The sequence below is a fragment of the Nilaparvata lugens genome, chromosome 6 (genome assembly GCF_014356525.2).
Source record: "Nilaparvata lugens isolate BPH chromosome 6, ASM1435652v1, whole genome shotgun sequence".
Classification (NCBI taxonomy): Eukaryota; Metazoa; Arthropoda; class Insecta; order Hemiptera; family Delphacidae; genus Nilaparvata; species Nilaparvata lugens.
Genome location: NC_052509.1, coordinates 52,525,621 through 52,549,265, shown reverse-complemented (window position 1 = coordinate 52,549,265; position 23,645 = coordinate 52,525,621). Strand labels below are relative to the sequence as shown.

At 31.1% G+C, this 23,645-nt stretch overlaps 1 protein-coding gene across 6 annotated transcripts in view; it reads right to left on the bottom strand.

The window, feature by feature from the left end:
- Window positions 1-275: 275 nt before the first annotated feature.
- LOC111053393 (proton-coupled amino acid transporter-like protein pathetic) overlaps window positions 276-23,645 on the bottom strand; it is a 48,757-nt gene continuing 25,387 nt past the window's right edge. The window contains exons 1-11 of one of the 6 annotated variants that reach the window (XM_039431223.1): window positions 23,465-23,618; window positions 19,215-19,283; window positions 16,722-16,794; window positions 11,854-11,970; window positions 9,286-9,436; window positions 8,158-8,279; window positions 7,381-7,465; window positions 6,320-6,598; window positions 5,016-5,194; window positions 2,931-3,097; window positions 276-1,823 (exon numbers count right to left, since the gene is read on the bottom strand). In XM_039431223.1, the coding sequence (XP_039287157.1) occupies window positions 1,576-1,823; window positions 2,931-3,097; window positions 5,016-5,194; window positions 6,320-6,598; window positions 7,381-7,465; window positions 8,158-8,279; window positions 9,286-9,436; window positions 11,854-11,970; window positions 16,722-16,794; window positions 19,215-19,283; window positions 23,465-23,468 (1,494 nt within the window). In that variant the 5' untranslated portion in view covers window positions 23,469-23,618 and the 3' untranslated portion in view covers window positions 276-1,575. Of the gene's footprint in view, window positions 1,824-2,930; window positions 3,098-5,015; window positions 5,195-6,319; window positions 6,599-7,380; window positions 7,466-8,157; window positions 8,280-9,285; window positions 9,437-11,853; window positions 11,971-13,874; window positions 13,996-16,721; window positions 16,795-19,214; window positions 19,284-23,464; window positions 23,619-23,645 lie in introns of those variants that run through there. The other 5 variants (XM_039431224.1, XM_039431225.1, XM_022340275.2 and 2 more) reach the window with 5 other exon arrangements.

Here is a 23,645-nt window from a genome sequence, read left to right as displayed (position 1 = left end):
GGAGGAAATGGTTTATTCTTGTCCAGCTGCTGAGTTGAGTTGATTAATCACGATGCAAAAACTCTGCGAAAAGCTTATTTTGTTAACATACTGAAAAACTTACACTGGTCATGAAACTTTAATCTTCAATCAAATCCAATAGTACAACAACCACTTTTTTCATTGTTATTTCATTATTTTGTTTCTTTTTTTTTTTTTTAAATCATATCTGGAAAGTAATCCTACTTGGAAAAATCTTCCATGTAGGAAAGTAGACAAGGCAAATGAGAAAGCAATTAATAGTTATTTTTTATTGCAAAATTGTTACAGTAGTAATAATAATAATAGAAAAAGTTCAATATCATCAAATAATAATGATGACCAACTTTGAGACTCCTGGTCTCCACATAGACCAAAACAGTACTTTATTTTGTAATAAGCTATCAATTAACAAATATCATTACAAAAATAGTATAAAATTGAAATATTTTATGCATAAAATCTTATTCAAATATATGATTTTCATAAAACCTGCAATAACTTGACTTTGACTTGCTTTGTGGATTGATCTTTAGTGGTGAGATTTTTATCATGGTAGAGATGTTTGATCAATTAAACATTATGAATCAACTGATGATTTTCTAGCCTTGGATTCTGGCTGGAAGAAAGCAGCTCAGTTGAAATTTTACATATCTCAGTGAATATGTAATTCATTCAAAATATAGAATCAATGAATAGAAGGTCACGAATTTGAATGAGAGACTTTAAAAATCGGTTATCAATACTTAAATTTTGGGTAGAAATCAAGCCAAAAATAAACACTATGTAGTCATTGTAACTTCAGATCTTTTCATAAATAAATTTATTTTATGTATATTTTAAGGAGGAAATTGTGTGATTAATTCGCGAATTACTGAGTAACTTGACTGCTAACATCCCATAGCAAAGGAGATTTAAGGGGTAGGAATGTTGAAATTGACATAGTTGTCAATGGCTCTAATTTCAAGAGAAATAAATTCTCTTTGTAATACAAGGTCATTACTTACTAATCCAAGAGCAATTTAAAGGTTGCTATACGTTTAGCAATTGGTGTAGTCATCCAAGAGAAATAAATTCTCTTTGAGTTACTAGGTCACTTTTTCCAAATCCAAGAGAAAGTTTTAAGTTTGCTTCAAGTCAAGCAATCAGTTTTTATAATTTCATCCTAATCTAATGAATCACTCTCATTCCAGATACAAGGTCACTATTTTCAAATCCAGAGCAAGTTTTAAAGATGTCTACAACACTTGGTAGTCAAAACATTTTTTAAATTTCATGCCAATTTGTTTGACAGGCTATTGCAGGTTGAATATCATTTATCAATTTGAATAAAATGGCAACCACCATAGTTTTCTCTCGACGATACCTTGCAAACCTAAAAAACATTGAATCAATTTATAATTGATAAGAATCAATAGATAATTCAATTGATGAATTATTGATTCAAATGTGATAAGTTAGCAACATCGAAATAACTAAATTGGCCAAACTGGCCGGCTGCTTGCAGTTGGTCTTCATGCGTGTTTGGAGGTTGTGTGTCGTGTGTTATGTGTGCCATCACGCCCCGCCCATCGACTCGACAAACTCCTGAAGACTGATCATGGTGCCGGTGACCAGGCCGAGGACACCGCACGCTAGTATCACACCATTCTTCCATAACCGCCATTTTAGGCGGCCGAGCCCCTCACGATAGTAGATTAGCGTGTCGATTATTGGTGGGAATATGAGGCCAACCACGCACAGGCTGAACGCGCCAATCAGCGACAGGAATGGACCCAGGTTCGGGAACAGGCCGGCGACAACCACTGCAACAAACAACATTGCCTTATGTACCTAGTGATCTCAGGTGAGTTGAACAATATTACTGAAGATCAGCTTTATGAAGCCAATAAAATATTTTCAAATAGTGGTTTGTTTTTCTCAACAATAGAGGTGTGCACAATCTTGGATTTGGACAAGTTATTTGCTTCAAATAACTCCTTTTATTTTTGTTCTGTCAATTCTATGTTAGTACATTACAACAAAATATAGAAGCTCATTCAAATATGGAATATATCGACTTGAATGGCTATCTCAAAGATTGTGAATACCCCTTATTTTTGTTTTGTGAACTAATATTTTTCTAGTAGCTTTAGCCACATCAACTAATTTCAAAATAATTAGAGTTGAAAGATCATGTATTTTGATTAGAGAGATTTGGTTTGATGATAAATTAAAGTTTGAAATAAAAAATGTGATCAACTTGTTAACTAAAATTATTAATCTAACTACTTGTTCAGATTGGTGTATGGAAACGGAAAGTTTTGAAATCTGGATTGTTCAGTACTATTGAATTGACTACTGATTATTATTCAGTATTATTGAATCATAGTTTTTTATCAACATTATCCCAGTTTTTTTTTTGCAATCAATGTTTTTGCATGAAATACTAGTAGGCCTAATCCACAAAACAAGAACATTTGAAAAAAAATTATTTACTTTCTGAAAACATGGTATTCGCTCAAAAAAGCTAATAATTTTTATAATATCCTCTTAAGTTTTTAACCTTGTTTGAACCCTTTTCTTGATATTTCAGACGAGATTTTAAGTGTTGTTGTGGTTATGGAGTTGTGAAATCGCCATTCAATCTCAAGATATAAAATATGTTGATCTTCATTGAAATGGATGCATCAATATTTTTAAGTTTTCGTATCGTCAAATTTATGCAATCTCAAGATATATTGTAGATTGCTGTTTTCATTAAAATGATAAATTCACGATCATGCAATGAGCATTCAAAAATATGAACTAAAAAACCTAAGAATGAACTTAGGCTATCTGTATCAGTTCCGCATAAACTATTTCTCGAAAAATACGTATTCATATGTTTTTTGTGGATATACAGAACAATTTTATATCCGTTTTATTATTACCAGTTCCAATGACTGTCAAGATTCTGACGATGTTCTCTTTCAAGAGGGGACGAGTCTTGAATCGTCTGCCATTGACAATTCCAAGCAGGTCCATTGCCGCGTAGAACAGGAGGAAGTAAGTTAGGAAAACTGCAATTGCCACAATCGTTTTCAGAAATTGTCCCAGCCTGTAACAAAAAATTACTTTCTTTTAACAATGCATAGGCCTTTACGGTAGCTACTTATAAAAAACTTGTTTACGATATTGATAAGTTGAATTATCTCATCATGGATTATAGTTTTCTTAAAGATAAGCGCAACAATATTACTTGAAATCAGGTAAAAAAATTATCTCATCATGGATTATAGTTTACTTAAAGAGAAGCAGAACAATATTACCTGAATCGAATTATTTATTAATTGTACAACAAGCTCTTGTCATTAAAATGATTGGGAGGGTAAAATCTGGCGAATCCTCCACTATAACTTATCTTCTAAAATTTGGAATAATCCTATTCCAAAATAAGTCCACTTTCTATTATTGAAATTATGAAATAAAAATTTAGAGCTGGTTTCATCTCAATCTTTTCATAAACTATTTGGAAAACACTCAATTTGAGTTTTGAAACTGAGCATGCTTGAATTGAGGCTTATGAATTGTTATAGGCAATGGCTTTCATTGAATGTTATCTCCTAGCAAATATTCCATTGTAGAAGAAGTGATCAGTGATCAAGCTATTGAATAGTTCAATGCTCAAACATTCCCCCTTGAAAATTTCCTGAGCTTGCAGTCATTTTTCTCAACAAGCAAGTATTATGTAAATTGAGTAAATCAATTATTTCCTCATTTTAAGAAGCATTCTGCTTTAAAAAGACTCAGATTATACATGGATTTTTTTGCTTCTACTATTATTTATTGTGGTCAGTAAATCAGAAATATAATTGACACAGTAAATAAGTAGATGCATATTATGAGTTAATCCTACCACAGAATTGTTTTTATTTGGAATTAAACCAATACTTGTAGTATTGGAGATAGGTAGATATAGTCATAGAGAAACAATAGCGTAAGTAGATATCCCATGGTATAGGGCGTTTATGTCGCAACTTTTACTGTTATCTCAAGCCGATTACTGTCGATTATTGTCAATTTTTACTGTTCTTTGGTGTGAGAGTGTAAGAGCGGCTCAATCTGAGAGACTACCAGCGTCACACAGCTGCATGGGAAAGAACTACGTGAACTATCGGCTTGAGATAACAGTAAAAGTTGCGACATAAACGCCCTATACCATGGGATATCTACTTACGCTATTGTTTCTCTATGATATATAGTGGAGAAGGGAAAACACGCCTTTCCACGCCTATTTTTCTGGATAACTCAAATCTATAGTTAAATATCTCTAGTAGCAGTACACAAGGTTTGATAGAATTGGCTAACTCGGAACTCGCTGACTCCATGTTAAACTGCTCTAAGAATCAAAACTGCTCTGATCGGTGTAGTAATGATTCATATGGCAGTTCAACATGAAGTCAGCGAGTTCCGAGTTAGCCAATTCTATCAACCCGTAAACAACCCTATTGTTATAGTATCTTCTGTAATTCGGGTTTTATAGTGTGTAGTGTAAAATAAAAGTTCCAATTTTTCAAAACTGAGTCGTGTCGTCCAATCACCCAACTTATGACATGCTTTTGCTTATTAGAATAATAGAATAATGATATAAACTAGTTAAAAATAATTTTTGACTGATGGTAATAAAGTTTTGAGTATCTACCCTAATGAGAATCATAGTTTGCACTAATTTAGTGAGTTGTATTTTTATACAGTCAGGCGATTTAGAAATTGAATGGTTGAGAGGACTGAAAAGTCCTAACTCCGCATAATAAAGATTATTTACATTTCATTTAGTTTCGAAATAGATGCTGTAAAATGGAAGGGAAAAAATAAGGGAAAATTTTAAGTGGGTCCAATGTCTAGTAAGAATAAGCTCTCCCAAGCGAATGAATGGTGGTACTGAGTAACATTCTTATACTAAAAATTATAATTTTTTTTACAGACGATCTATGTATTTGGTGGAATATAATATTTTAATTTGTCAATTCACTTACATAGTTTCGACGGGCAGGTTGAGGGTGATACTGGCTTCAACTTTATCTCCATACTTGAGGTAGCCGAAGAATCCAGTGATGGCGTACAGTATGATTAGAAACACCATTCCGATGTGCAGCACTCCGGGGCAACTGATGAAGTGTTTCGGGTTCTTCATATTGTTCTCCAGAGGCATAACCTGAAACATTTTCACTAATTAATTTATTTCTTCCGATCGTGACACATCTTTTCTCTTTTGGCTTTCTTTAATCTTGAAGTGGAAATATCATTCACAAAATACTCTGTCACAGAAAATTTGCTGTACATCTAGAATCAAACACAAAAATGAACTCTATTATTTATTTATTGATTGATACAATCAGTAGATCATAAAAATGATAGGGAGAGAAAAATAAGTTATCCTTGTGCTATTCCCTCCCAAATTTAGATAAGCTTACACATAGTCCGAACTAGAGATCAAGATTCATCAAGTTATCATATTTGAAGTAATATTATTATGTTACTCCTTGTTTCTACTTCATATTTTCTATTCAACCATCCTATTTTTGACATCCTCTTAATAATTGTCATCGTTGATAAAGTCAATTAATTTTTGATCTATGGTATGAGATCGAATATCATTCAACAATTTGAATCTGATTTGAAAAATTTATGTTTTTTATTCCAATTTAATTATTTCTTTTGATCACGATACATCTCTCAAGTGGAAGTATCTATCATAATACTGTGCCAAAGAAATGTCAATTATACCCAAAGGCAAATATATTTTTACAATTCTAATCTCATTTACATTTTCAATCCTTAATCAATTAACCTCGTTATTTCAAATGTCATCATTGGCAAAACCAATCCAATTGATATGATTTTCTGGCCCGGTCTTCTAGGACACATGAAATCTAATGGATCATCAAAACTATAGATAAATAATGAATAATTAATTATTCTCATTTTCCATTCATCTAATCTCAAATTTCCCATTTATTCATCTAATTTCCTATTAGATTTAACAAGTATCCCTGAAACCAGACTTATCTTCAAGGGTAGGTTAAATATTGGTATTTTACAGCCTTTCAGAGATGCCATTAACCTTTTTCTAAGGAATTTTTTATCGGTATTTTTGGAATTTAATACCCTTATTAGGGCTTCTAGTTTCTATAAATTAACATTTAATTCATAATAAATGCATATGAATTTAAAATCAAATATTTTCCAATTTTCAATTTTTCACATAAACTTTCAAAATTGAACTAGACAACTTCCCAACTCCTATATTTTTTTAAGATGTGAGCAGAATAGTTATTACCACACCGATTCCTTCGAGGGCAAAGATGGTGGTGCCGAAGAAGAGCGGAAGTTGGCCCCAGGACGAGAAGGAGGCGGGACGCGAGCTGATGGGTGGGAGGTCTTCGAAGATGTAGTAGAAGGAGACAAACACGCCGAGCAGGAAGAGCACATTGGAGATCATGGAGAGAGGCGTCAGGTGACGCAAGTTGCGTGTCAGGTTGATGGTGATCAGAACCGGCAGCATGATCGCCATGTAAACTTGCACCGACATGTCCACGTGCCAGTAGTGTTCAACAATCTACAGATAAACAAGGTAAGACACAAGTTGAAAATTTTTCAAAGTTTTGTCAAATAATTCTAAAACCTCTGGTAACTAGGCTATTTCTTAATCAAATCGATTTATTCACTGTTTAGTAGTAAGAAGTCAATGGAATTGATAAGAACATCAAATCAAATCAAATAGGTCCTTATTCATCATTGCATTCATACAATATGAATAGTGTCATGATAGAATAAAAAGTACTATTACAATAATCCATTGAGAATCTCTCAAAATGAGTACGGGCTAATTGAAATTAAATGTCTTTTCAACTCGCTCTTGAAATCTGAACCATCCTCTCTGATAGTAATTGGTAACTGGTTGAAGAATTTATGGGAACATATTTATTTATTTATTTATACATTGATACATTGGCTACAATGTCATTCTCAACTATGAATGATTGGAAAAGGAACAACAGGCTTAAAGCCCAAAACTGTTTCTTTCCCAAATTTAGATAGAATTTAACTCCCATGTAGGAGAGACGTCTTTCGAAGAATTTTCTTTTGTGTTGTTTGAAGTGCATAAGTTTCTCTTGAGCTCATACACGCTCATACCGATGGTTAACATAATCTTCAATTCTTCATTTTTCAATTTTAGAGTCAGTATACATTCTATCATATAGAGTGCATAAATTGTAAAATATTTTGTTGCCAATTTTTAAATTAGCCGTGCCCAAGTATGGTCAATATAGTTCAGATTTACTCATAGGATGTAAGGCAAGCTCTTAAATAACTGAACAGTTTATTCTCGTAAGTTACCTGTTTCATAGATTTGGCCACAAACAAGACATATGCACTGCAAACTCCTAGCAGCTCCGTTAGCAATCCAAAGTTGATGACATATCTGAAAAAATGTTATAGTTTATCTCAATATATGAACTACGAGTGTTCAATTAAAAAATTATATTCAGCGAATATACATAGCAAGTAGCCTACGAAAAGAAAAGAATTTCCCTCCTCTCAATTTTATCGAAGTTCATCTATGTATTTCTATTCTATGTAAAAATGTTCAATTGGTGAAGAAAATAAACTTTGTTCAATTTCACTAGTTACTGGTGGAAAATAAATTAACTTTCTCAATTACCTAGTGATTGTAGTTTTGATTTGTCCTATCATTTCACCCAAATGATCAATGAAATAATTGGAATATGATTAATAAAAACAATATAAAAGCTTGTAGTACCCTTTTATTAATACATTTTTAAAACTTTAATAAATGTTTTAATGAAAGGGTACTACAAGTTTTTATATTGTTTTAGTAGCCCATATAAGCGAAGTGATTTTGAAATATGATTTATTCAACTTCCATTGATCAATGCATTGAGCCTCATGAACAACTAATATTCGAATACAATATTGTAAAAGTTATTCAACACATTAAAAAGTATTTAAACCCCAAATTTCCACTTTAAGAGTTACAAAGTTGACATTTTAGAGTCTAGAAGACAAATTTGAACGTCTATTAATAACTTATTGTTTATATACTGTGTATAACAATAAGTTTGAATATGAAGAATTAAGAAGAATCTTGCATACCCAGCAGCTTTTGAGAATTTCTTCAAACATTCAGGACCCTCCAAAAATGAAAGTTCGACAATTTTCTGAAAACCTATTGCGGGTAGCTGGTGCCTGTGACATAGAACATGTGAAGCCCGCACCTGAAAAGAGAAATGATGTAGTTTTAAACGGAATATCTCCTATTTTTTCTTTACAAATAAGGATTAGAAATCATATTTTATTAGACTTCCAAAATTTAAAATAATAGATTATTTTTCTTTCATCCTATGATTTATGATTCAATTCAAATTGTATCATTCATAGCAGAAATACTTTTTTTTAAATGAAACACATTATTGAGATTTATATTTGCAATATGAATCACGATGTTTTTGATACAAAAACATTCACTCCATAATGAAATTACAGGTATAAGTTTTTATTTTCCCATTGTTATCTTCAAAAAAATAACATCTATTTATTTTGATACAAAAACATTCACTCCATAATGAAATTACAGGTATAAGTTTTTATTTTCCCATGTTATCTTCAAAAAAATGACATCTATTTATTTTCAAGCCAAATTTATTTTGCTAGGTCGAGTTCGTACCACTTGACCACAAACTAAAGAGCAAATATAAGAATATTTGAAGATGCTCTTAGAGAGAGCTGACTTTTCAAGTAATATAATAATTCTTCTAACATCTGCTTTCTATAAGATGTTCTTATTCAGAACACTTGATCGTTCTGCTTCGCTCAAACATTATTGTCCAGGTATAATATGCTTGAAATATGAAGTCATCTTCTGTACTAAAATTATGTTTTAAGAGCTTCTACTTTCAGTTTTATAATTTATCTTGTAATATTAATATTTTTTCCTCTCTCAGCTAATCCCTAAAAATCGCAATTTTATTTTTGATGGTTTTCAAATGTTGTGCTATTTATATCAACTCATTTCTCTTTTCATGAGTAGGGCTATAGAAGCACTCGAGTATTTACACTCCTTATTAGGGTGTTTATGTTACTAATACTATTAAAGTGTTAATCCAAATAAGATTCACTGATTCAGATGTAGATAAAGTGACGAAAGCATTAAATAATACACTTAGGATCACCTAAAATGTTTAAATCGAATTTATAATATTATCTGCTCAAAGTATCACTCACAAACATGTGGACACAGTAAGTGCAAACGTAGCCGACTACAATTGATCCCACGAGTCCGACAAATAATCCGGAATTTTTGAAAGCCATCGGCATAGCCAACATGCCCGTGCCTAGGCTGCCCTTCAGCAGGTGCACAAATGTCTCAAAGTCTCTGAAATATTCGCAAATTGTCAATATTAACACACTAAAATCTTCTTTCCTCGATCTTTCAACTTCAAAAAAAAATCAACTGCACTCTTATAATGTCAGTGAAGAATTAATTAATAATTATTATTAAACGAAAATCAAAATTAATTGCTGAAAATCATCCAGAAAACTTCTGCATCTGCAATAACTGAATAGAAATGAAGATTAGGTGGTATATAACCACCTGACACAAACTAAAAAAGTGAAGAATTGCTTGATAAGAATAATGATTAAACTTTTCGCATTTTTCTCTTCACATTGATGTGGTCAAATACCTCCAATATTACAATTTTAACAACAAACCTTCCATAATATCTCCATCAAAACTCCCACCTTTTTATGTTTCAAGTTAATTTTTTAATATTTTGTGTTCAAACCGGATTATAACATCGTAATATAGAATAAACTATTCAAATTGTATAATACACACTATGAAGAAGGAATGTCATTTATAATACTATAAAATATTAGCAATATTAAACTGAAAGATTGCTTACCAATAGTAAAATCATAGAGAAAAAATAGCGTAAGTAGATATCCCATGGTATAGGGGGTTTATGTCGCAACTTTTACTGTTATCTCAAGCCGATAGTTCACGTAGTTCTTTCCCATGCAGCTTTGTGACACTGGTAGTCTCTCAAATTGTGCCGTTCCTACACTCTCACTCCAACAAAACAGTGAAAATTGACAATAATTGACAGTAATCGGCTTGAGATAACAGTAAAAATTGCGACATAAATTCCCTATACCATGGGATATCTACTTACGCTATTGTTTCTCTATGCTTAAATGCTATGTAAAATGCTTATTGTTCTTTGAAACCATGATTATTCTAAACTCGATTATAAACTAGAATGTGCAATGCCTACTTTTAATTATTGTCTATAGTGAATTATTCATTTGTAGAGAAGATAATAACATTTTTAAAGAAAATAGTACAGATATAAACTGTTTTTATTTTTAAGAGTACAGAAATAAATATCCAGCTATTATGATTTTTTTCACAAGAAAGCACTGACAATTCTCAAATTAAAATTAATAATTCTTCATTATCACTAGAATATCTTTCTTGAAAGAAATTAAATTCAATGTCATTTGTGTGTAAACTAGTAGTCAACATTTGTGTTGTGAAGGAATTCTGTGGACTTTCAGTATAGGCACTGTCTTCATAATATACAGGGTGGGTGAAAAGTCCGAGAACGGCTTAATATCTCATACACAAAGGTAATTTGATGGTGGGTGTGATTGGGGATCCTACTCAAATTGAAAATACTACTTTACTATGACTTTACAAATCTGGTCCGCCATCTTGGATCCGCCATATTGAATGCAACTTTATTTTTACGAAAAACTTTGAAAATCTGGTCCGCCTTCTTGGATCCGCCATATTGAATGCAACTTTATATTTTTTTAAATAGGAAGGTGGTCATGTGAAACATGATTTCGATACGGAATTTAAAGAAAAAATGAATGGTGAAAACCGCTCATCGATTTCTCAAACCGTTTCGAAGATATTCACATTATTAATCAATAGGTACCACTTATGTATTTCATTTCTGATTTGCATGGTATTGATTAATAATGCGAATATTTTCTAAACGGTTTGAGATATCGATGTGCGGTTTTCGCCATTCATTTTATCTTGAAATTCTGAATTGAAATCATGTATCGTATGACAACCTTCCTTTATAAAAAAAATAAAGTTGCATTCTATATGGCGGATCCAAGATGGCGGACCAGATTTGTAAAGTCATAGTAAAGTAGTATTTTCAATTTGAGTAGGGTCCCCAATCACACCCACCGTCAAATTAACTTTGTGTATGAGATATTAAGCTGTTCTCGGACTTTTTCTCTCCTTTCTGCTTTGAATAATATTGATTAATAATGTGAATATCTTCGAAAAGGTTTGATATATCGATGTGCGGTTTTCGCCATTCATTTTTTCTTGAAATTCCGTATCGAAATCATGTATCGCATGACCACCTTCCTATAAAGTTGCATTCAATATGGCGGTTCCAAGAAGGCGGACCAGATTTTCAGTCATAGTAAAGTAGTATTTTCAATTTGAGTAGGATCCCCAATCACACCCACCGTCAAATTAACTTTGTGTATGAGATATTAAGCTATTCTCGGATTTTTCATCCACTCTGTATATTAGGAATCTCTTTTCATGCATATGAAAGTTTGAGAATAATCAACAGTCTTTGAACGCTCTCAAAATAGTTTACTTTTTTCAGAGTTTATAATTTTATTTATTCATTTATTTATTCACAGACTATAGATACAATTCAGGTGATAACAACAGGCATTCGCCCAAAACTGCTTCCAACCTTGATTTATCTATTCCAAACCATAAAATAAATTAAAAATTGAATAACTTACGATGTCGGATGTGCCACATTCCTGTTCATGAATGGATCATAGAATGCAGCCTCCTGATCCTTCTGGCTGATTACATTTTTTGCTATGGTCGCCGCCTTTTTCTCCTGTCCAGAGCATCTATCCACAGAAGACATGATCACCAATAATACCAGTCAGCAATTAGAACCTTTTAACTAGTAACTAGTCACAAATAATATTAAACGATTTTCTTATCCAAGTCGTTCGGTAATCAGTTCCCGCCGTTCTGTAGGAAAGAGACCATCTCTCTGAAGTTTTACAAAAACTCATTAAGGTTTGAAAGTCATCTAAAGATTATCGTAATTTATTTATGGCCTCTTCAGAAAGCGTAATTATAGCGCTTTGTTGTTTAGTTCTCTGCCACTTGAACGTGAAAAATACTCTAAAAGGCTACCACACTAAAAAGCTAAACCACATCATTACACCAAATAATGTCTATTGAATTCAAGCAGCATATTGTTATCAATGGTCTCGCAATTTTATTGGATTATACCAGTATAAGTAAACTTTGAGAGGTGATACACTTGAATTTTGAATTCGCATTCAAAAAATAGCAATTGAAAGCTCTTGAGAATTTTCAGCAAGAATTAAGTGAAATCATTTTGCAGAAAATGAGAAAAAACCGGAAATTGCATTACAGTAATTGAAAGATTGACTTTCACTTTCAAAGCTGCAGTTTAACGTGAAAATCGAATTGACTATAAAAAATTAATTTTATTAGGAAATTTATCGATATTAATTCAATAATCAAATGTAATTCACAGAAAATAGAAAATTCATAATATTATTATCGGATTGTTCAATCTTGAAAATTATTTTAAGTTTATTAATGAATTAAGTTTTCACAATACTGAAACAATTTTAAACATTTCATAATTCCAGCTTCATGGATACAGTACATGGCTACTAGGACATGAATTAATAGGCTATAACGTAAAGTTGATAGTTTTGAATGAAAACCATCAAGTCTTGATAATGTCAAAATCACCGATTTATTGGAACTATTTGAGATACTAGTTTCGGTTGTTACACCATTGTCCAACTCGAACAGAGTTTACTAGTTCAACAACCGAAACTAGTATCTCAAATTATTTTAATATATCAATGGTTTTGACAATATCAAGTCGTTCTCATTCAATATTATGGATATCTTTCACATCACCCCCACAGCATCACAGAAAGTTGATAGCTTTCTTCAATCATATTTTTCTTTGAAACTAATGCCTGATGTATTTACCGGGTAATAAAACATTTCCTATCTGTATACTCATTTAAAACTCACAAATTCATTGATCATAGTTTATGTAGTTAATGTCCAACTTATTGTGTCTAGCCCACTTGAATCACTGCTCTATGATTTAAATAAATATGATGAATTATTATGTATAATCAACATGAAATAGCTGAATCAATAATATTGTCACACAGTCAGTTACGTTTTTCAGGTTCAATAAATAGTTCACTGGAAATTATATAGAGAAAATCTTATATATATTTTGTCTTGTATGAAATTGATAACATCAGCTCAATCTTATCTATAGGCCTTGTAAATAATCAGCAAAATTAGCCTACCAGCCTTGTATGGTATAGCCTCTATATCAAGTGATACCTGCTTCTGTGAACAGTAAGTAATGGAAGAAAATGCTCATACATGACTTAATCTAAGATAGAATTTATGAGACGTCCATGAAATATTGTATTGAAATTTACTGTTTATGTACTTAATCTCTAAACCTACACATTCACATATTAGCAGATGGAGGCATTGTAGATGCAAATATACTCGACCAGCTTTCACTACTAGTATTCAAGTACTACTGCTGAAAATTTTACATTGTTGGAGTTTATTGCTTATTGGAATTCAATGTAGGTGGAGAAGTATATTGCACTTCGGAACTCCATTGCCTCTACCCGTAAATTTATGCACTTTTACTCCCTACAAGTAGGCTATAGCCATAACTATTCATTACAAACTACTGTATTTAATGCTAATATGCTAATACCTTCTGTCAATGCCCTTATAACTTACGATTGGCTGGTACCTGGAGGTTGTAACGGATCAACTTGGATTTGTTGCATGTTTTCTCTCCTATCAGAGAAAGACTAGTCAAAACGTAATTGACTAATTCAGTAAAGCCTATCAGATGTTTGCTTCTATCAACAATAAAATTGATAGGTATTTTATTTATCAGTTTATCACTGTTTAAGCAGATATTTGAGTGAGTGCTAACAATCTCTCATCGATAGATGAGATTTTGGTAGAGAGTTAGTGGGGAGGATATTTTTAATATTCTTTCCGAAGAATGGACATTAATATGTCCAAAGCTCCGCCAATTTATGTAGATGCATAACAATATAATTATCTATAGTTATCATATTACAAATTACTTTTTCATATCATATACAGTTCAATAATTATTTTCTTAGTCTATATTGTGTAAATTTATCTTTAAATTTGCTGTATTGTGACCTATTGTATATAAGTGTATAAGCCAGTATATATTGTAATCTACATAAATAAAGTACTCAATCAATCAATCGATATTTTCATCAACAACAAGACCTTTATTGTATTACTGATTCATTCATATATTTTTGATGATAAACTGTATCTATTTTATTTAGATTTGAATCACTTTAAATTAATTCCAGCATTTTCGTAATGTATCCATCATTCATAGTCAGTATTGGTCCAAAATAGATATTTTATCCAAGCTTTTTATCTTAGTATCTTATCACATGGTTTTCACTTACGTTCAAGTTGAATGTATTTTTCTCTTCTTGAAAGTTCAATTATATTGTATTCGAAACTTTATTACAATAATATTTTGTGGAATAATTGATAAAATACCTCTTTGAATGAAAAATAAACATTTTTGGAAATAATTTGATTGTAAGATCGACATTCTACTTGACTTTTACCTGATGAAACATTTATTAATATATACGAGAACAGCTATTATAACTATTAATTCTTCAAAGGAAAAACTAATTGATCTGCAATATTTTTGGTAATTTTTCGTGGTTTTCAATATTTTACTTTCCATATCTTCTATAGAAGATATAGCCTACATTTTCAATCAATAAAGTTGAAATGTAGACCTAAATTTTCTTATAATGCATTTCATAGCTTGTTATTTTATTGTAGGCTAACTTCGGAACATTAAAGAAAGTTTTATATTGTATGTAAATTATCATTGAGTAAAACGTGAGCTAGCCCTACTAAAAACTGTGTCAAAATGGACAAACTATGACTTCACATGCAGTCAAAGTAGCTGGTATTGATCAGTTGGAAAATACATAAATCTCTCTACAAGTTCCGTTGCCTGATACAATGCACTTTATTGCATGCATAAACCCATATAAACTGTAAAATGAAATTGAAGGAAAGTAAATGGCTGGGTCATAAAAGTAGTAAGACTTGGTTCCGTTTTTGCAATATGCATTTTCTTTTGATTTACACCCTATAAATTTCAGACGCAAATAAAAGTCAATGACTGTGCAAGATTTATAATTGGATGCAATTCTGAAATAACTTTTGAATTAAAAAAGAGATTCTCTATGTAAGCCTACTCAAGCTCTTTTCTATTATAGTAAATACTCTTCCCTGTTGATTCATTTTATTACATTATTCAATTTATTAGCCATATAATCATTACATTGTAAGGATAATCTTTTATAAATAGATCACTTTATTATTTATTGTTCGATAATTGAAGGTAATATTATTACAAAACAGTAGTTACCCACGTGTATCAAATAAATTGCAAAATAATAAAGTTCAGTTCAAACAAAGAAAGCTTTCCTCCAATCTAATAGGCTGTTATGTCAAATTCATGATGAATTGGCACGTGAACTAAGCACGTTTTCTTTTTCTATTCTCAACTTTCATACTCTTTAGACATTTCAATCTTAATATGAAGTCTTTCCATACTTTAAACTTTTCCTATGTAAGTTGGAAATCATACCTGCCAGCATGAATTTTTCTGAATTTTCAGTTCCTTTCCAAGTTGGCCTAAGCATTCACTAAATTTCAGATGTAAGAATTCCGGAATGATGTATTACTCTCTACAATTCCTTTCATACGTTATTTATAAAAAATAGTCATAAAATACATTAATTTTTCTAATAATCCATCTCAATACAATAATAATTATAGATTGAAGGTTTACCTAATCTTGCCAAATATTATAAATTTCTTCAATAATTCAGGTAGTTTACTTTCAGAGACATCAAAAATGATTTATTGTATCAGGATTTTACTGTATTGATGAATCAGCTTGAAATGTTATGTCTTCGATTGTCCAAGTGAAATATAGTTTTGTTTCTGATTTTAATGAATAATTCAACAATAATGTGCTACCGTAATAATCGAGTTGGCTTTTACAAATGAATAACTGTCTGAATATTTTAATTATATTGTTTTGATACTCACATACACAGTTAAAATCTTACATATTTTAAAATTCGAGAAATTCTTATCATGATTTGCAACATCTCATATTTGGTACACAAGCATCAAATTGGTTGACAAGTGTGACCTACGAAAACAATAAATATTGACTACTCAAGCTAAATGCTATTTTAAAACATATTTTGTTTAAATCTAGATTAAATTTTCGGAAGTTTAGAAAGCAAACCGTTTTTCAACACAGATTAGTACGTAGCTGGCTATGTTTTTCGTTTTTCCTGCTCAACCTATATATTTTTGTTTCCAAGATCATTGACAGTAAAATTATTGTTATTCATCACAGGTTTTGGAGTTCAGTTTAAAGCCCCCTCCCAAAAAAAATAGATGTGATTAATTAATTAATGTATAAAATAGTTGGTTGTTTAATATAGGTACTCACGCGATTGCAGAAATGCCATTTCTCCAGGCAATATCCTTCATGGGTTTCGGTATAAGCTCAGGAGGGTCGATTACTGGAAACAAACAATAAAATTCAAATTTCAAAATTCAATATCAATTTTATATGAAATCTATTTTCAAACTTGAAGATGATGTGGAACATCGAAACTAGTAGTTTTAATTTGTGTTTTTCATCTATTATTTTATATTAATTTCAAAAAAGTGTAGTTTAATGCTATTTTATAAATAAAAATAAGTAGCCCTGAATACATACATTTTAAGAAAATATCAAATACATTGCATGTACCTTGAAAACTAACTCTATAATCTATAATTGCATTCTTCACAAATGCATATATTTTATGAGATACCAATGAGTTGCTGAATAAGCTCTACAGGTACACTTGTTCATAGTTAGCTATTTTCATTAAAATGTTAGCGAATTTCTGAATCAGCTTTATTAATTGTTGGACATTTCTCTAATATCAATGAATGCCTGAATAAGCTCGTTTCTATGAGTATCAATATAAATAGCAAATTGAGCTACACATTATGGCAGCAAATAGATAAGGCATGGTATAATTTGACAAAGAAAATATTTCAAGGAAATAATTTCTAACGAATTCTAATATCGACTAGGAAAATAGAGAAAAGAGTATTTTACGTCATATCTTTTGGTTTGATAATCTAATTTCAATTATAGTCCAGTATTGAGGAATTTCCTAGTACAAAATGCAGCGTGTCATAGAAACTAGACAATCATGTCAATCATATAAACTCATATAGGCCTATACACACGTTTTTGTCAAATATATTTATCATAAGTGCTTAGTACACGTGTAACATAGTCGTTATAGTATTCTGACTTATATTTTATGTTGACGTCACTATTTGATTGATAAATTACAATCGGTTCTCTCTGAGTGTTATGGTTGCAAACTGATATTTGCTAACTCGATCTATATTTAACTTACCATTGAAATATTATCCATACATAGGCTGTTTGAATTCCACTAATTTACTTGATACTATTGCTAGTATCCTGGAAGTAAGAATAGATAACTTACTGTGAATATCTTAGTAGACTAGTGAATTGTGAAATAATTTATAAAGCAATGAAATAATTGGAGAATCACCATGATTTTCGATATTATAAATTTTGATTTATGATTTTCGAATGTATACTTTTGATCTCTTGATGGAAATTGCGCAAAACTACCATTACCCTACAAAATCATTCGATCAAAATTCATACAATTGAAAAATGAAATTAAAGGAATTTGGAACAGTATTAATCAAAATTCATATTTTCATGCCTGACAGTCAGAAACGTCGGAGACAGAACGAAGATGCACTTCTCTTTATGCTATTGTTAATTATTTTATCTTGCAAGAACAAGAAGAGGAAGGAAAGTTATTTGAGAAGGTTGAAGAGTAACTAAAAGAAATAGATTATGTCTTAGATAGATATGTATGTATATTTTGTCTTTTGAAAAGACAAAAGCTGATAAGGAAAAGTAGCTACAATACAAAAAGATGAGAAGAGCATAAAGTGATTGCATTCCAGGGGTGAACACAAAGAAAATAATTAGAAGATAAGGCGGGTGATAGGACACTATCGTATGTGAGAAGAGTTGGGATAATGGAATTCAGTAGTCGTTAAAGGGGGAAGTGAACATGTATAAGAAAGCGAATAAGGAGAAAGAAGACGCAAAAGGAAAAAGCAAATAAGAAAGAAAGGTGTAGTATGTAGAGAAGAGAACAATGGGTCTTATACACCGCCAGCAGACTCCGGCTTATAGTGTAGAGATTCACTAAGGAAGGATTTGTAAAAAACTGGCCATTCTTCCTCAGAGAGCTGAAAGTGTACAATTGATACAAGTGGGAAAAAGTGTTAGATAAAAAGGGTCAGTGATTAATACTTTTTTAGGACTTGATTTACACACTTACATACAACTACAGACTGTAATTTTATTCTTACTAATGAGACAGATATCTAACAAATGTTTTTGCAAAGGATAATAGCTTCTAGCTGTCAGCGATCTTCTAAAGACCCCGTTTTCACAATAGATGAGATATATTCCCTTTGTATGCTATCTAGTTAGAATATTCAAATTACGTTGAAGGTGCGAGGACAATGTGGAGATCTTTTGCAAGACGTTGCGAATTTGAATTGACAAAAGCCAATTGATTTGCGTGCAGGGACCATATGGCGAGACTTCCACTCCTTTATTGCATGCAACTAGAGTTCACTTTCTCAATGTCCTCTCTCGCTCACACACATCACTCGTCCTCTCTTTCCCACCATCCCCAGGCCTCCACACTAGTCTCAATAACCTATAATTTTCATCCACAGTAATCTTATACGCCTTCCATTGGTCTGCTAAAATTTCGACACAGGCATTTGTTTTAAATAAATACACTGTTCAACATACTCATTAGTAAACATTCATACCTCCTTAGCATAGCAATTAACAACATGTTGCTGCACTTACCATCCGAATATTCTAGCATACATACTTTTTCCAAACCACTCTCTCCAAAGTAATCTCTTCCTTTCTCACCTGAAATGATAAATAAGCCAATCTAACGATGTCTGTAATGTTCATGTTTTGTTTCATCATACAAAGAAATCGTTTTTCAATTAGTTATTATTTTATAAGAAATTAATATGTATATATAATTAATATAATTATATTAAATAACCTATTTTATGTATAAATTGCGTAGGCTCCTATCAAAGTAGAAATAGTAAAACATTAAAAGAGGCTATCTGAACTTCACAGGATAGGTCTATCAATTACTTGAGGTAAAATGAAAAGTATATTCATAATAATTATTCCTTCACTTGAGTGTGTCATGGAGTAATGGTGTTAATTTTCAATTACTTGAAATAAAATGAAAAGTATATTCATAATAATTATTCCTTCACTTGAGTTTGTCATGGAGTAATGGTATAAAAATTAATGAAATATTCCTTTTGTTTCGATTAATTGAATGTGTCAGAAAGGTATAAAAAGTATAGGCTAATATCAAAAAGTATTCTTCAAAATCTAAAAAGTGACTCTCTTCAAATATGTAGTAGTGTAGTAATTTCAGTTTAGCAGTAATTTCGGTGTAGCCCACATTGAATTTTATTCATTTTATAAAAGGAATTAAATGAAATAATATAACGAATGCTATTTCGAATGAATTAAATGAAATAATATAACGGATGCTATTTCGAATGAATTAAATGAAATAATATAACGGATGCTATAATCGTATTTCAAAATTTTAGTTGAAAGATCTCATTTATGAGCTTGTTAAAAATTAAACATTTACTGAATCCTTAATTCAACAATATAAGTTGGAATGAAAGATCTTTCAAATTCTAGCGTGCTTTGAAATTCCCACTATAACCAGCCTATTCAAATAATTTCTCTTTAAAATATATAAAACGAGCATAATTGAATGAATTGTAATTTATAGGTGGTGGTAGTAAGCTGGTGTCAGTGCTTTATGAAACAATGTTTTATCCAGACAGCATTGACTTTTCTCGAAACATTTTACCGGCCTGGAGGGATTTAAAAAATAATATCAATCTCAATCTCGGAGAACTCGTTCCGTACGGTCATGCAAAGGTCAGTATCCTTTTAATATTTAGTCTCATCCTCAATTTTGGGGATTATATATAGTTTAATGAAGGAAGTGTAAAAATATAAATTTCCTTCAAAAAACAAAAAACATAGAACATCTAACAAAAAAAAAATAGTTTTGATTTTGGATATCTAAGCTGTTTGAAAGCCAGATTACTCACATATCTCATAGGTATTATAAGCAAGATTTGTTGAACTCTCTTATTTTTTATCCAGATATAATTTGTGAGACGAACACCATAAGTCAGAATATCTATAGCAGATAACGATAGATCAATATTTCTTCAAGTCAAGTTCCAAAATTCCGCTTGCTATTTACATAATCCGATTCAAATAAATCACTTAAATCATAAACTCTAGATTTATCTGTTCTCTTAAATTTGAGCTTCTCTGTTGTAACCTATGTCAATATTCAAGTTATTAAACACATCTCTCACATTTGGAAGTGATTAATGTCAATTTAATGATCAGTATGATTATAAGCCTAAACAATCTGTAATCAAAACTTATGAAACGAAAATCCAAATTGATAGAATTCTGTCAACTTTATATGCTATATTCATTAGCATATGAATAAATGAAATCCTCTATATATTTTCACCCAAAATTCATATACCGTGTACAATTCATTGTTTGCAATAATAATATTAATACTAATAATATTAATTAGGCGATTGATATAATATTATCTTGAAGTGATTAGGATAACTTGAATGAAGATGGAATGACTATTTGATATGAGTTATGAATAATGCTTGAATTCTGACTAGCAATATCTATCGATTTGTTGTAAAAACTAATTTTCTCATGCATTTAATTAGAAATATAACTGGTGGAGAAAGGTACAGGAAGGAGTGTCTAGTGGTAAATCAAAACTAATTTTTTCCAATATGATTTTCGCTTTCATGTTTTAGATTGATGAGAATTATCTAATAACATAGGTTTCATAAATTAATATTATGCCTGTAATTCGATGTCACTAATGCTATTTATCCTATCAGGAAATGAATAAGAATAGCCAGTCAAAAATAGTAGCCCTCACCAAAAATTTACTATTTATCCTTATGACCACTAATTCTTCTATTCTATAAAGATGACTTATTCTTTATTCTTCTATTATGTATCACTAATGCTATTTAATGCAATTTTAAATTATTCAAATAGCAAAATATTGAACTCTATTCTTTAGCATTCGGCTTCTACCATTGAAAAATGGAAAATGTTATTGAGTTTTTAGCATTCCATGGACTTGATGAAAACTCGGATAAGGACAAAACTAGTTACCTTCATGGATGCCATATACAGATCTTACTGGATAGGACTTACATGAAAGTGGGTTGTAGACATTCTTATAAAATACACTGTAACTTAACACTCGACTTGAAGAAGGCTAGTAAACTTGATGAAACACATTTTGCAATTCATTCACAAAGAATATAAAACACTGTGCTACCTGATTCACCCCCAACCAAGCTTAAACTTTCACATTTACTGAATAAAATTTAATGGAGTGTACAAGTTGTTGAAGTAGAATATCAATTTTTGCCACTAGATAATAATGATCTTTTGTATAGATTTTTTATTTGATTTGTATGTTCAGTTTTGAAAAAGTATAAGAAGCGTTACAACATAGGTTTTATAATGGGAGGTAGTTGATTGAAAATTTCACGTGTATTCCTACAATTTCTTAGACAAATTTCAAATTAGAAATGGAATGAAATAGTAAGGGCTAAGACTGTTTTTTCATTTCCAATCATTCTATGGTTATGTGTATATATCATTGATGAATAAATAAATATACCACTCATTCAAAATAATCGTTGTTTTTGGAGAATGATGCGAATTACACCCTCTTATTGGAGTTTTTTTGTGGACTTGCACAGAATCGAGTGATAATAATTACATTATAGTGCTATTTATTTAGCGTATGTCAGATACACAACAAATGTATAGCTCATAAGTCTCAAATGCCTAGATATACACTGTATTATTTCCAAATTCTTTGTTGTGTAGTTTCCGGTTAGGAGAACATAAGTTTGTCTGACCGCCATATATTATAGTGCTATAAAAATATCTGATGCAAAAACGTTTATTCTAGCAAGTGTCGGATTCGATTAATCTTCCATAAGGTATAGATTATTTGAGTTCACAAGAAAATCTCATTTCATTAGTAAGTAATTGTAATAACTCTATATTATTTGTAATCTTGATGGTTGATAATTGATTTGCCTCTTCCAAGATTCATTCACAGATTCATTTAAATACTTATCTTGTCACAGATGTACCGTTATACACAAATGAAAAGTAGGTTTTATGCAATTATGAATCTGATGGAATATATCCTATTCTTGCTGGATTTGAGAGCATTTAGAACATTTGAGGAGTTCCATAAGTTATATATTATTTTCAGGTTCCCCGTATAAGAAATCGAACAAAAATATTGTACTCCTTTGTGAGGATTTAAAAAATAAAATCCAAATTATCATTTCAACAACCAAATTACAGTATTCGATTATGATTTTTATTATTACACGGTAATCAATTTTATTTAATTTCAAGATATTGACATCAAACTAAAACGCAACCATATAACATTTTGTTAACTAGGGCTCTCTACGGTGAATTTTAATTTGATTTGAACCTTTTGTTCCAGATTCTGTGAATGAAAAATTTAATTTAGTAGGTACCGAATATTGTTGTGAAATGATATTTATCCTGTATTATAATTATTATATCTGGGCTCAAAAATAATGTAGTTTGTGAATTCCTTTGAAATATTCACTTTGCCGAACTTCAGTTTGCAGAAATATGATATTTTTTGAATTCCTGCGAAATAGTTAATTTGCAGAACTTCAATTTGCAGAAATAATGTATTTCTTGAATTTCTGTGGAATAATTACTTTGCCGAACTTCAATTTGCAGTAATAAAATATTTTTTTTTAATTCCTGTGAAATAGTTATACTTTGCAGAACGTCAAGAACCTTCACTAATTTCCATTCATGCGTGAAAAGTATTGGGAAAATCATGCCAAAGCAGTTGGGGGAGCTCAACAGATGCACCAAACAACAATTATATCCACATTGAACTATTACTAGATTGTACCCACTCATTGTAAGAGTTCCAAAATCGAATTAACACTTGTTGCGCGTTGCCGGCGTTTTTTTCAACAGACAGGAGAGGAGTGCTCTGTGAACGAACAGCGATGGTCAACTTGGAAGCAGCCGTGAAGCACACAATTGATTGGCGACCGAATACTGTTACACGCTTTATTCGCCGGGCGGTCGCTT